General features: G+C 50.0%; 1 protein-coding gene across 2 annotated transcripts in view; it reads right to left on the bottom strand.

Annotated features, from left to right (window-relative positions):
* DOCK1 (dedicator of cytokinesis 1) overlaps positions 1–15,531 on the bottom strand; it is a 535,081-nt gene that overhangs the window by 440,655 nt on the left and 78,895 nt on the right. Inside the window, exons 7-13 of one of the 2 annotated variants that reach the window (XM_047760279.1) lie at positions 15,358–15,493; positions 14,046–14,203; positions 11,963–12,044; positions 11,184–11,319; positions 9,439–9,511; positions 5,573–5,715; positions 12–137 (exon numbers count right to left, since the gene is read on the bottom strand). In XM_047760279.1, coding sequence (XP_047616235.1) covers positions 12–137; positions 5,573–5,715; positions 9,439–9,511; positions 11,184–11,319; positions 11,963–12,044; positions 14,046–14,203; positions 15,358–15,493 — 854 coding nt within the window. The remainder of the gene's footprint in view (positions 1–11; positions 138–5,572; positions 5,716–9,438; positions 9,512–11,183; positions 11,320–11,962; positions 12,045–14,045; positions 14,204–15,357; positions 15,494–15,531) is intronic. The other variant, XM_047760280.1, reaches the window with a different exon arrangement.

The following is a 15,531-nucleotide window of genomic DNA, read 5'->3' as shown; positions in this document are numbered from 1 at the left end:
CCCATCCTCACCAGGCATGATGACCTCCGGAAACCCCGTCTTGCGAGCCACGGCGGTGGTCCTGTCCACGAGGTGAGGAAAGTCTTTTCTAATCTGATGGATGTCTCCCGGAAGTAATTTCAGGGTCACCCACAGACCTAGAAGGACAGGCAGCGGAGAGTCAGGTCCCCCCTTGTACATTGTTAATATCGTGTGCCTCTTTGGGAGTTTTCAGGAGCTTCCATTGGGGCGCAGCGGAAACGAACTGGACGAGTGTCCGTGAGGACCCAGGTTCGAGCCCTGCCCCCCCCTCCCCCTCAGTGGGTGAAGGATCCAGCGTGGCTGTGAGCTGCGGTGCAGGTCAGAGATGTGGCTTGGATCCTGCGTTGCTGTGGCTGTGGCGTAGGCCGGCAGCTGTAGCTCTGACTTGACTCCCAGCCTGGAGCTCCCACCTGCTACAGGTGTGGCCCCTAAAAAGCAAAAATAAATAAACAAATAAATGAACATGGATAGAAGTTTTCACAAAAACAATTTCGATGAATGAGCAGCTTTTTAAGGTTTTTTTTTTTGTCTTTTTGTCTTTTTTTTCTTTTTTAGGGCCTCAGGGCATATGGAGGTTCCCAGGGTAAGGGGTGAATCGGAACCGTAGCCGCCGGCCTAGGCCACAGCCACAGCAACACCAGATCTGAGCAGCGTCTGCAACCTACACCACAACTCATGGATACACTAATCCTTAACCCACTGAGCAAGGCCAGGGATCAAACCTACGTCCTCATGGATATTAGTCAGATTCGTTTCTGCTGCGCCACAATGGGAACTCCAGATTTTTCTTTATTAGAGTTGTTTTACAATGCTGTACAGTAACGTGGCCCAGTCACTCACACACACACACACATACACACACACACACACACCCTTTCTTATATTATCTGTCATCATGGTCTATCCCAAGAGAATGAGAAGCTGTTAACACAACGCCTTAAAAGAAAGCATGGGTATGGAATTCCTGTCGTGGCTCAGCAGTAATGAACCCCACTAGTATCCATGAGGATGTGGGTTCAATCCCTGGCCTTGCTCAGTGGGTTAAGGATCTGGCGTTGCTGTGGCTGTGGTGTAGGATGGCAGCTACCGCTCTGAGTAGACCCTTAGCCTGGGAATGTGCATATGCTGCGGATACAGCCCTCAAAGGCCAAAAAAAAAGGAAAAGAAAAAAGAAAGCAAGCAGGGGTGGATGAGCAAGGGAGGAGGGGCCAGGAGGGGAAGGTGCCTGACACAGGGGAGCGGCCGCATCTGAAGAGCTGAGATGCGACGCCCACACGGAGCAGCCTAACACGTGCTATTTACGTGTTACCTCTGCCTGCACCCATGACTGTTTTGCGCTGATTCACATTTAAGATAAATGAGAAGGCAGCATTTTTCTGGGAGTGGACTGAGAAGACTACCATTTTCTGGGCTCCGAAGGGTGACAGCAGAGGAAAATTTGGGAGGTAAATTCGAAGCTTCGCGAACCCATAAACGTACCCAGGGCAACTGCACCTGCCCTGGATGCAGTTCTGCACCCACGCTCTGCAGAAGGGGAGCCACACATCATGGGCCGTGGGCCACCCACGGGCAACCTTTGGGCCACCCACACTGGGCCGGTGGCAATCGGGGCAGCCCCGACCCCATTCCCCAATGTCACAGCAAAGGAGGGACAAAAACCCTGGCCACAACCCAGCTCCTTTCTCTGAGGGGGAAAAAGACTTTCAAACCCTCTAAACAAGACTCAAGGATGCCCACAAGAGAGCAAGGTGACCTGCCAGCCCCTTTGAGCCCTGTGTGCCCGGCCACAAAGCTGACTCATTTCGTATCAAATACTCCTGGAGCAGCCATCAAACAGTAAGAGGGAAGAACAAGCCAAAGCAAGCGGACAACAAAATTACAGTCAGGAGACCAAGCAGTGTCTTCGGCCCTTTCCGTGGTTTTCAAGGACAGTGCCTCCCTCCTGGGGGAGAGGGAGGTTGTCCCCGTCCCGGGGCAGGGCGGGGTCTCCATCCTTGAGACCTGGGGGCCTGGCCTGCTTGCTCCCCGCTCACTAGCTCTGCGGGACCCCACCTGCCCATCTGAACATAACAGTACCTGCTCTCACTTACACGACTACCGTGTGAGTGTGTGCGGGCACATGTGTGCATCTGTCCAGCTGGCCCGCCTCTGGATATGTGCTCCTGGGGACCACTCCCCACTGCCCAGCTCAGCACCCTGCCCTCAGGACATCCTCAGCTGCACCGAGCAAACATGTCGATGGAACCCTAAACTAGGCTGAAGCCTGCAGGCAGTCCAAGGAGACAGGCCGTGTCCCCCTCGGTCCCCTCCCCTGCTCCTGACTGCGACGTGGTGGGACACCCCTGAGGGAAGCGGGGAGCCGCACCAGGCCAGGCCCCACCAACCTGGCAGCCAGCTCTGTGCTGCATTCAAGGGCCGTGGCCCTCAGCTCTCCCTGCAATGCACTGCAAGGGTCCTGGACAAATGTCACTCTGTCACGTCCGTTTCCGGGTCACCCTGAGCTAGGGACGTGACTCGAGGGCCTGCTGGTTCAGGAAGACACCAGCGGTCCCTCTGGAAACAGCCAACATTCTTGCGACTTAGTTCTCACTCTGACCTGAGGGCACCCCTTCTCCTCCCACCAGAAGTGGAATGAATTGGGGTCGCCTGGCATCAGCCCGTCTCTGTGACAGGAGCCTTGGCTATGGGGTCACGAAGAGTCACAGAGGCGGGGCCTTGGGCCCTCTTTCCAAGCAAATTCCTGCGGGCCTGCTACCAATCACCACTTTTCCAGTGCGACTCTGGAATAAATGTTTATCAAAACGCTGATGACATTGCGAGGAGAGCTGGAGGGCCTGGGGCCCCGCCCGAGAGTGGCTCCAATCAAACAGCTTAAAGTGGACCTCCCCATGCTTTTCAATTAAAGTGCACATTGGGAGGGCTGGGAATCTACGAGAAGACGGCCCTGGGTCAGCCGAAAATTGCTCTGCCTACAGAGGCCACGATTCATTAACATTTTGGGTTGGGTTGGAGTTTTTGTTGTGCTGTTGTTTTCCAGAGAAAGGGGTGGTGGATGGCAAAAGAAAGTCAAGGGTCTCTTTAGAGCCACAGGAGCAGCTAATTCCTCTAGAAAATTCTTCAGGCTTGATTCACACACTCCCTTAGAACAATGGGAGATGAATCACGACAATTGTCTCCTGACTGTCTAGTGACATAAGCTAACGAGACAATGAAACAGGTCTGTGCAGCTCCCATTGTGGCGCAGCGGAAATGAGCTCGGCTAGTATCCATGAGGATGCAGGTTCGATCCCTGGCCTCGATCAGTGGGTTAAGGATCCGGTGTTGCTGTGAGCTGTGGTGTAGGTCGCAGACCCAGCTCAGATCCCATGTTGCTGTGGCTGTGGCATACGCTGGCAGCTACAGCTCCAATTCGACCCCTAGCCTGGGAACCTCCATATGCCACAGGTGCGGCCCTTAAAAAAAAAGAACCAGGTCTAGTCCCCTGAGTTCTGTGGTTAAGTCGGGCTCAAACCAGGGGCTGAGACCTGGATTTTTCCCAGTGATGCTAAAAGCAGCCTCAGGTCAGAACGATTCTGAAGGTAACTTCCCCTTGGGCTCGAGGTTGGTGCTTCAGTAAGCCCTGTTTCCTGGCAGCCCTCCTGGCCAGCGGAGTGCCAGCTGTCACCAGCCCGAGGTGATTGATTCATTGCCTCTGCCAACAGAAGGTCAGCTGCTGGGAAACTTGTCAGCGTGGGTTAGAAATGATGACTGCAGGAATTCCCGTCGTGGCGCAGTGGTTAACGAATCCAACTAGGAACCATGAGGTTGCGGGTTTGATCCCTGGCCTTGCTCAGTGGGTTAACGATCCGGCGTTGCCGTGAGCTGTGGTGTAGGTTGCAGACGCGGCTCGGATCCCGCGTTGCTGTGGCTGTGGCATAGGCCAGCGGCTACAGCTCCGATTCGACCCCTAGCCTGGGAACCTCCATATGCCGCGGGAGCGGCCCAAAGAAATAGCAAAAAGACAAAAAAAAAAAAAAGATAAAGAAATGATGACTGCAAAGCCGGGAGGAGAAATCCCCAAGATTACAAAACAGAGGGGGTCGGTCTGCACAGTGGAGCCCCTTTCTCAGGGGCAGGGGTGGGGGAGCCCCGGAAAACGATGTGGCAGAGGTCAGGTCACCACATCAGCGAGGGGAAACCAGCCAGAGGAGGTGGGTTATGGGACATGTCTGTGTTTCTCATCAACTCTGGGCTCTTTCCAAACATTTCCCTGCATCCTTGTCAGTCTTCTTCGCTCATCCAGGAGGCTGGCTCTCAGCAGGGCTCACAAAGGCGATCAGCAAGAAAACCCTGCTGGGCTGTATATTCATCAGGGACAATGGGGACCCAGCCTCATCCAGCACTGCCGAGCTCCTGCTCATCAGCATCGCCGCCGCCACCACCAGCAGCACCCCCAGGATCACCATTACCATCATCATCAGTAGCACTGTTATCAGCGTCATCATCACCACCGCTGCCATCATCATCATCCATCACCACTTCCAACATTCTCACAACCACCATCATCAGTACCACCACCATCATCAGGAGCACCAGTACCGCCATCATCAGAGGTACCAGTACCACCATTCATCAGGAGCACCGGTACCGCCATCATCAGGGGCACCAGTACCGCCACCATCAGGAGTACCAGTACCACCATTCATCAGGGGTACCAGTGCCACCATTCATCAGCGGTACCAGTGCCACCATCATCAGGGGTACCAGTGCCACCATTCATCAGGGGTACCAGTGCCACCATCATCAGGGGTACCAGTACCGCCATCATCAGGAGTACCAGTACCACCATCATCAGGGGTACCAGTGCCACCATCATCAGGGGTACCAGTGCCACCATCATCAGGGGTACCGGTGCCGCCATCATCAGGGGTACCAGTGCCACCATCATCAGGGGTACCGGTGCCACCATTCATCAGGGGTACCGGTGCCACCATTCATCAGGGGTACCAGTACCACCATCATCAGGGGCACCAGTGCCACCATTCATCAGGGGTACCAGTGCCACCATCATCAGGGGTACCAGTGCCACCATCATCAGGGGTACCGGTGCCGCCATCATCAGGGGTACCAGTGCCACCATCATCAGGGGTACCGGTGCCACCATTCATCAGGGGTACCGGTGCCACCATTCATCAGGGGTACCGGTGCCACCATCATCAGGGGCACCGGTGCCACCATTCATCAGGAGCACCGGTACCGCCATTCATCAGGGGTACCAGTGCCACCATCGCCACCACCATCCCCGTCAGTATCACTGTCATCACCATCATCAATATCCTCACCACCACCACCATCACATGGTGTCATCACCACCAGCATCATCCATCCCCCCTTTCATCATCACCCCCACCCCCACCATCACCACCACTGGCGTCCCCACCTCACTCTCGTCGATCGTCGCCGCCATCACCACCACCATCACGAGTATCATCAAACTAACACTCGAAGCACACGGCATTGCCCCCCGATCACGTAAATGGACAGTAGAGCAACGAAACGGTACAATACATACCCTGGCCCTTGTGGTTGACTTCTTTGGCAGCGATGACTTTGTTTATAACAGTCTGAAGGAAATCGTTCTCCCCTGCCACCCTGGGTGAGAAACGGGGTGACATGTTCAGAGGCTTGTGTCGAAGGGCGTCGTCCAACGCGAGCCTGGAGGGCACGGGACGACCAAGACCACAGGAGACAAAGGGGCACCGAGACCCGGAGGTCACGGGAACAGGGGCACACAAGAGACCATCGCCACCGAGTGCGAGAGCGTCATCACGAGTCGACGCACGACAGAGGACGAGGATAGGTGACAAGGGAGACACAGGGAAGAGCGCTGATCAGGAAAATGCTGCATCACACGGGAGAAGTAACGCAAACGAGGGCGACCCGATCCCCAGAGGTACACGGGCGCCAGGGCGCCACTCCGGTCCCTCAGGCGGTTTTGTTTTCTGGCTGCACCCTCGGCACAGGGACGTTCCCGGGCCAGGGGGGCATCTGAGCTGCAGCTGTGACCTACGCCACAGCCGAGGCCATGCCAGATCTGTAGCCCACTGTGCCGGGCTAGGGGTCAAACCCGACCGGAGCTGCCGCGGTCGGAGTCTTAACCCACTGTGCCACAGCGGGAACCCCTGTCAGATAACTTTTAAAAAGGGAAGGTATCTTAAAATAACGAGGGCAGCTTTGGATCCCAAGGAATGCTTATGACCATTTCTTTGAATAATTCTTGACCCAGGCATAGGTCAAGGGGCGAGTGCTTTGAAGGGAAAAACAAAATCAGACAATAAAAAAACCCCTCTGACCGAACTGCTGAAGAAGCTTGGGGAGCAAACACTTTACTCTCTGAGACGAGGTACTCGGTGTAGCCGAGAACAGTTAAATGTGGAAAGAATGGGACCAACTTCAGAGCACACAACTACCAGGTCTGAAAAGTAAAACTGGGACACCATCGGGAGCATAAACCATCAGTGCTGTGCGGACTCATGGATCCGGAGCTTTTAATAGAAGCCACACCAGGACCAAGAGAATAAATACAAATAGGTGACATGTGCAAAGAGAAACCCCAGGGAGCAGAGCCAAGCACGAGAGGTCGTGAGCAAGAAAGGATACGTCATGGACATAGGGGTTAAAATTACTTCTGGAGGAGGTCCCGTCGTGGCTCAGTGCTTAACGAATCCAACTAGGAACCATGAGGTTGCGGGTTCGGTCCCTGGCCTTGCTCAGTGGGTTGGGGATCCAGCGTTGCCGTGACCTGTGGTGGAGGTCGCAGATGCGGCTTGGATCCCACGTAACTGTGGCTGTGGTGTAAGCCGGTGGCCTCAGCTCCGATTCGACCCCTAGCCTGGGAATCTCCATATGCCACGGGAGCGGCCCTAGAAAAGGCAAAAAGACAATCAAATAAAATAAAAACAAAAATAAAAAATAAAATAAAATAAAATTACTTCTGGAAACAAGGACAAGTGCTATTTGTCACTCGAGCCCACATTACTCCAGAGAGCTGAGGGCTGTTTTAATTTACTTGAGCAAGTTAACAAAGAGAGAGAGAGAGAGAAATGAACACTGTGCTTCCTGCCCTAAAACTTATCCTGTGATATCATAAATCAGTTCTAATGGAGCGAAAAATGGGTTCATTAGCCTGGCATTTCCCAAAGAACTAGTTTCCCTGCTCCTTTGGCTTTTTTCAAATCATGCTTCTCTGTGGTTTCACACACGGAAAGTATTAATCTGTGTATCAGTCTTCCTTTAACGGAGCAAGGAGTCACAAATTACGACGAGCTGAACATGGAATCATATTTTTAAGGTGGACATTTCACCAAAGGGCAGAAAAAGACGGCAGAAAATATGCCCTCTGGAGGCGCTCAGCAGGCATCCCAGGGAAATTGAGGTTAGTGATTCGAAAACTAACAGCCACCCCCCCTCGCTTTTCAAACCACAACCCAGGCGGGTTTTTTCTCCCTTGACTTTTCCCTGAAGACATTAGGAGGCAACAGGTAATTTCACCACAGTGGTCCACTGGGGACCATCAGGAAAGGCGGCGGTCTAACACCGAAAACGGCATTCAGATCAGCCCGGGGCTGCATGTTTCTTCTCATGCACGGCTGAACGCTAGCATTTTAGAATGATGTATTTTATGTACTCCCTCAAAGTCTGCCCATGTTCAAGATGATATTCCCCTTGTTTACGGAAGAAACTTCCAGATTCTGCAGAACTGAGCCCCCCTTGTAACTGTCCTCACCGGGCAGGCATACAAAGCACCAGGCTCCAACAGACCGAGCCCTGACCACAGAAACGCACGCTGTCTGCACCGACCCACGTGGCAGCCACAAGCCACCTGCAGTGCGGAAGGCTTTCACTGGGACTCGTGTGATGGAAGAACTAAATATTTAAGTTTCAGGAATTTAAAGAGCCACATGTAGCTAGTGGCTCCCACGTCAGACAGAGGAATACATCTAAAGCAATGAGGCCACAAAAAGCCTTTGCCTCCAGTCGTGTGGTGAGAAACAAAACACTGCACCCCAATTTCAAGCACACGAATGCAGGGTTTTCTGTTGTTCTCACGTCGAGGAGAGTGTAAAAATTCCTACCGAGCCACGGTTCCGGATGCTCTCAGACCGGATTCCAGGCCTGCCAAGAAACCCACTCCATTGCCCCTTGAATGAGTGGTCCTCAAGCCTCGGGCTTGGGGCGGGGGGGCGGGCATTCCATCTGGCAGAACCAGGGGTGCAGAAGGACACCGAGCTCACGGCTCCTGCGCCCCCCGCCCCCAGGACGGGAGTCTCCCCAGCTCCCAGTAGGGTCACCAGACGCCGCACGCCCTCAGCCAATACCCGAAAGCAACACAAACTGTCTAAAACGCAATTCGGTTTCAACCTGGAACCACGTAGGGAGAAAGAGAAATGAGGAGAAAGGACAGAATGCCAGGCCCTACGCCAGGTCGTTCTCACTCGACTTGTCACTTGGTCTTCTAAGATTTCACAGGCACAGGAGAAAGCCGCCTCTGGCAATTAACCTAAAGCGCTCCAACTCCCCTCCTCTCTCTGCCTCCGTCTAAGGTGTTCGGGTGCCCTTGAAGGGACCACAGCGCCGTATTCAGCTGCCTCCCGGCTTTCACCTCCAGGGAAATAACACCAAGTCTTTCAACCTTTTCCACGGGATCTACCTTCAAATCAGAGAATCGATTTAATGCATCTCCTCCAAGGGCTTTGCGAGCTGCCACACCTCTCTACGGACGTCAGGTCAGAACTAGACAAACCATAAAAGCAGCAAGCACTGACATCGTCCACCCTAAACAACACACAGACAGCAAAATCCCCTGTGTGACTTCTCACTTGACACAAGAATTCACTTTCCTTGTGTGTGGGGTTTGTTGTTTTTTTCCGCTTAAAAACAGCAACTTCCCGTGAGGAAGCTGAAAGTCTTGTGTTTTGAAAATGTGAACAGCTACTAGAATAAATCAATTATGTCAAGAGACATTCCTGCTCAGGGTAGAATTGTAATTCTGCGTGTTCCACGTGGTGCGGCACTTCGGGGATCACATCTAAACATCTTCTGCTGGCAAGAAAATAAACTTTTTTCTCTTTGGGTAGCGCCCGTGCCGTGTGGAAGTTCCCCAGGCCAGGGATCGAACCTGCGCCCCAGCAGCGACCTGACCTGCTGCAGTGACAATGCCAGGCCCTTAACCCCTGTGCCACAGGGGAACTCCAAGACCATAAATTTTAACCTGGGTTTCCTGCGACTACAAAAATGTCGTGCCCTATAAGAAGCAGCTAAATAGATGTTTTAAAATAATTCCTATTTGTGCGGAATCTAAAAACTTTATAAAGGCAGTTATTACAAAACATACATTTTCCACATGCTATCTGGTGAAGTCTTTTGCTCCATACTTACGGCTGAAACGGGATGAAATGCTGTTTGTCTTCGTCATCGACTTTTCCATTTATGATATCAGTCACGTCCATCACTGGGGACAAGAAAAGAGATTGTTCTGCTTAAACGCTATCATCGTAGAAAAAGAACCAAGGAACATCAGCACCTCTTGTGACAAAACAACACGCAGAACGTGTCTGCTGGAACTTTTTCATATTCAAGTTTAAAGTAGTTTCATGTTTGAAAGGCAAATTAAGTTATCTGAAAACGCTGGCCTGAAGGGGGCTGAGACTTAAACAGCAAAGTTCCACTAAATAACTCCCTTGGCCTGGTATCTGAATGGGACTGATTGAAATGCACGTGCCAAGAGAACTTTGTGCGGTGATGATAAAACAGTCTATCCCAAGGAGCATCTAGAATGGGGCGAGTGTGATGGAGGAACTGAATCTTTACTTTGATTTCATCCACTTACGCCCTGGGTGGCAGAGGGCCCAGGCCCACGCACTGTTCTGGAACCTCAAACCTGTCACTGCGCGGTCCCCAAACATGGAAACAGGAAATCATGTGGCTATGGTTCAGCCACCCTAGGCTGGCACCTGTGGACCCTGTTTCAAGAAACACTTGACAGCAAACTGCCCCATCCATCTACAGTGCAGCTGAGGAAACTCGGCTCAAAGACATGAAAGAATCTGCCCCACCTCTGGGAGCTAGTGCCCAACACAGTGAGAAACCCCCCAAAACAGCCCTAGGGGCGCTAGACGTGTTCTCCATCTCTGCTCAGCCTCCACAGCTGACTTCTAAATGAGCAACAGGCTCACTTATTTCCTTTTACACAATCCTGTCCCTAAGGATGTATAATCATATGTTTAAAAGGTGGGAGTTCCCGTTGCAGCTCAGTGGTCACGAACCCCGACTAGTATCCATGAGGATGCGGGTTCCATCCCTGGCCTTCCTCAGTGGGTTAAGGATCTGGCGTTATCATGAGCTGTGGTCTAGGTCACAGATGCAACTCAGATCTGGTATTGCTGTGGCTGTGGTGTAGGCCGGCAGCTGCAGCTCTAACTTGACCCCTAGCCTGGGAACTTCCATATGCCGCAGGTGCAGCCCTAAAAAGACCAAAAAGAAAGAAAAAAAAAGAAAGAAAGCATCTGATCTTTGATTTATTTATTGTCTTGTTCTTTTTTTTTTTGTCTTTTGTCTTTTGTCTTTTTAGGGCTGCACCGAGCTCCCCAGATTGTTGTCGAATACACTCTGGGCTGCAAACTGCCGCGTTAGACGGTTTCCCTTTTGTGCTCAAAAGTGCACATCCCAGGATGAAAGGCACTCCCTCGGCCGCAGCTGGAAGGTGGGAAGTGTTCAAGCAGAAAACCCAGGTCTCTGCTTCGTGTTTATAGCAACACACCTGCGCTACAGCTCTAGGAAAGCCAGGCGCTCTGGGATCAACACGGGGGGATCAGAGATCACTGCCCCCTCGACCCCTCTGCCCTCGCCCCACGGCTCAATTTTGCTTTGAACCTAAAACGGCTCTAAAAGCCAAATGCATTTAAACGGGTTCACAAGTAAACGAAACTGGAGTTCCAACTGGGGTGCCATGGCTCCTGAGCTGGCTGTCAACTTGAACCCGCACAGAGAAGAACGCAGATTTTTTTTTTCTCTCTTGCGGAAAAGCTTGTGAGTCAAGCGGCCCCCTGTCCAAGGGGGCCATCAGCTCGTGTTCACAGCCAATGCGAGGACCCCGAAACGCTGGAGGGAGGGCAACGGCTTACCGGCCACCCCGAAAGGCCGCCGCAAGCCTGACGTCAGCTTCCTCGTGTGGTTGTCCCTCAGCTCCATGCGACCCACGCGGACGATCTGACACACAAAACTGATTTTCTCCCGTTTCAGGTCTTTGCTTCCGAGGTCCTGGAAACACGAATTTCCGTAAATTATTGGGAAGAACCATTACTCAAGGCAGGGTCCGTGGAGACAGACCCTGAAAAGATGGATGGTCAGCCGGTTCTTAGCAGGTGACCAAGCTATTCACACGACAGAAAGGGGCTGAACCACAACAGTCAATGAGCATTAAATGAACTTAAGATCCAAGCGTAAGAGACCTGCTCAAAGGCAATGGAGTCCACCTTCGTCAGGGACCCTGAGGATTCTGAGCAGTTATGTCATCATAGCCAATTACCAAGTGTTACAGGCATCTCAAGGACCCACAGCTGACAGTGATGAGAAGGGGGGGGGTTTCCCGTTGTGACTCAACTAGCATCCATGAGGACATGGGTTCGATCCCTGGCCTCGCTCAGTGGGTCAAGGATCCGGCACTGCCGTGAGTTGTGGTGTAGGTCACAGATGCGGCTCGCATCCCGCTCTGCTGTGGCTGTGGTGTAGGCCAGCGGCTACCACTCCAATTTGACCCCTAGCCTGGGAACCTCCATATGCCGCCGGCGCAATCCTAAAAAGACAAATTAAAAAAAAAAAAAAAAAAAAGAGGTTGGGGGGGTCATTAAAACCAGTCACTAGAATGGCAAGCAAGTCAACAGAACATCTTGGAGGTACTTACAGTGAAAACAGCTCGCAAATTATGTAATCTGTCTATATCCTTAGGCAGTCCTGAACTTGACCAGCGAACCAGGTAGTTTTCACTTGAAAAAAGGAAATCAAAGGGAAGTAATTTTCCAAATAGAACAGAGTAACAAACATATATCCGCTCTTTTAATTAATACCACGGAAGCCCATTATGCAGACGACGATGTGGGTTCAGACAGAGCAACAATATCAGAGTTGCTTCTCCATTAACATATAAGCAATTTCCATACAAGACAGTAATTAAGGACCGCCTTACGAAACGCTTTAAGTTTTAATTTTGGATGTCCAGGGTTATAACTGCAAAGGAACTATTTGCAAATGGCAATTCAAAGTTTGTTAATTTTTTAACCACTTTTTAAATTCGAGTGCAGTAATTTACCACGTTGCGTTCGCTTCAGGTGTGCAGCAAAGTGATTTCATTATACATACATATCTCTTCTTTTTCGGATTCTTTTCCATTATAGGTTATTACAGGATATTGAATGTAGTTCCCTGAGCTCTACAGTAGGTCCTTTTTGTTTGTTTTATACACAGTAGCATGCGTAATGTTGAAGGTTTATTTATGTATTTATTTTAGTACTCAAGGAATTATTGCATTTATAGTTGTACAATGATCATCACAATCCAATTTTATAGGATTTCCACCCCATGTTGAAGATTTATTACTAAAAGCATATTCCCTCATTTGGAATAACTAGAGTCTCAAAGTCACCATTCATTCATTTATAGCATAAAGTAAAACTACATGATATTTCCAGCCTGACACAAATCAAATGTGACCTAAGAACACATATTAAATCCAATGTCAAGAAGAAATAAAGTTCTTATCAGAAGTGGGAATGAAGCTTGCTCTGTTTTCTATCATATACGAAGCTGTTAAATCTTGAATAATATGAGTGAAGATTCTGGAGTTTTAAACACACACACAGTTTAAACCAATCTCTTTCTGAAGAGGCAAAGAGAATGTTATACTGAGAAACAAAAGCAAGACCTGGGAAAAGACATTCTAATGACATTCTGTCATCAGAAATGGCAGAAATGGCAGAGATGGGATTTATAATATTTTATTCAACAAATATTAATTGAAAGCCTTTATGTAGCAGGCACCGTTCTGGACACTGTATCCCAACCAATCTTCTTGGAGAAATAACAGCAGATCAAAGGTCCAGAAATGACATGCACAGAGAACAAAAGCTTGAAAAAGCAAAATTAAGACAAGAGTGATACATTCTAAATCAACTACACTTCAATAAAACTTTGAAAAAGGAATAATGCCATTGGCAGCAACATGGATGCAACTAGAGATTCTCATACTAAGTGAAATAAGTCAGAAACAGAAAGACAAATACCATATGATACCACTTATATGTGGAATCTAATATGCAGCACAAATGAACCTACCTACAGAAACAAACTCACAGAACAGACTGGTGGTTGCTAAGGGGAGGGAGGATGGGGTGGGAGGGATGGGGAGTTTGGGGTTAATAGATGCAAAGTACTACATTTAGAATGCATAAACCATAGGGACCCACTGTACAGCACAGGGAACTGTATCCAATCTCCTGGGACAGACTATAACGGAAAATAATATACACGTAAGAGAATGTAACATATGTTTATAGATATATACACACATGTTAATATATATGGTATCTATGCATGTATGTGTGTGTGACTGAATCACTTTGCTGTATGTATAGCAGAAATTGTCACAACACGGTAAATCAACTGCACTTTAATCAAAATTCTTAATGAACAAACAAAGGCGAGGGATATTGGAAGGATCAACCAACAAAAATTCCTATGAGGACAACACAGGAAACATGACTTCAATTTTCAGTGGCCAGGTTCTTAAAAACCTTTCGAGACTAAAACCTCCCAATCCGACACCCACGTACATGCAGGGAGGCTGACCCCGGCCTGGAGTGCAGCCGCTCGGGAGAAGACTGACCCACCCCAGGGTGCCCTGGGAGGTGAGACGCCGTGGTGGCTCTGATGCCATTTTCTCAAAACCATAACCAAAGAGAGCAAGTCAGCAGCCAGGGAACGTCACTGACCTGAGGAATTTGGAGTCCACGGGGTCATAGAGCGACATGAGCACTTCGGCATCTTCTCCTATTTTACAAACCACATTTTTGAGGTTGACAAACAAGGCCAGAGAAGGGGTGGCGGCAAATTTCGCTTGTCTGTTAATGTCTATGTTCTGCTTTTGAGACTGTAAGTGGCAGCGATACAAGGAAACAGAAAGTCCACGTTAGCGGCATTCGTGGCTCGCCCTTGCTGTGTTCATTCCCTACCGAATAGAAAACCAGGCCCGACGATCTGCACTAAGCTGGCAGAGCCCATGGTGCAGTGCTGTCCTTGTCCTCATGCGACATCTCAACACATGCACGCACTCAGCTGAAAAATAACAGTACCCCGTGCCGTGGTCCTAGTCCCTTAACTGGGTAATTTCTTCAAAGGAACGGAACATTCAGGGGTCCAGCCAATGAATCAGAATGGAGACCACAGGCGTAGCTGCTTGTTTCATTTTTGGTTCTCCCAGGAGATCAAACCCTCCGAAGGCATCTCTATTTTATTCATCATTATGGTCTCAGTACCTGGCACACAGGAGATGTTCAAGAAGTACTTGCGGAGTGAACGGATGTCTCTATCAGCCAATCGAGTTCTGAATATGGACTACACACATTTAAGGCCACGGAAGATGAAAACGGTCCCTAAAACATGTGCTCCGTGTCCTCATCGAGGATAGAACATGTCCCTTTCCTACGCCCATCAGAGAGGAAATGCAGAATCAAGCATTGTTTCCCCTGAGTTGAGACCCCAAGGTCAAGGTCATTAAAATCCCGCACCCTGAGTTAAGGCACGGCCCCGACAAGGAATGAGCTCCTTTCAGGTGATCAGCAGCAGGTTTTGAGGTTGGGCTCCACTCCATCCACACACTGCATGAAATATACTATGGAGCCGCGACTTTTCTGGACCTTCTTAGTGCAAATTCTGGGCTTCACTATTGATGTTTTACTAAAGTAAACTGCTGGAGTTCCCGCTGGAGCACAGCAGCAACGCATCCAACTAGGAACCATGAGGCCGCAGGTTCGATCCCTGGCCTCGCTCTGTGGGTTAAGGATCTGGCATTATCGTGAGCTGTGATATAGGTCGCGGACGCGGCTCGGATCCTGCGTTGCTGCGGCTGTGGTGTAGGCCAGCGGCTACAGCTCTGATTCCACCCCTAGCCTGGGAACGTCCATATGCTGCGAGTGGGGCCCTAAAAAGCAAAAAAAATAATAATAATAATTAAAAATAAAGTGAACTGCTACTGACACTATACAGTCCACATGCAAATGGCATGCTACACAGAGGTGAACTTACTTTTTCCTCTTGTAATCGTTCCTCCACTTGTTTCGAAGCTATTTCATGAGCTCTGAAAAGACTAATCGTGCTAGTGAGTTCTGGATCTAAAATGTTGCCATCTTCATCTCTCACCACCAAGTCCAAATCAAGGATTCTAGAACAACAAGAATTCGTAACTTCACAACCGAAGAG

The sequence above is a fragment of the Phacochoerus africanus genome, chromosome 15, assembly GCF_016906955.1.
Source record: "Phacochoerus africanus isolate WHEZ1 chromosome 15, ROS_Pafr_v1, whole genome shotgun sequence".
Taxonomy (NCBI): domain Eukaryota; kingdom Metazoa; phylum Chordata; class Mammalia; order Artiodactyla; family Suidae; genus Phacochoerus; species Phacochoerus africanus.
This window is presented reverse-complemented; position numbering and strand designations above follow the sequence as displayed.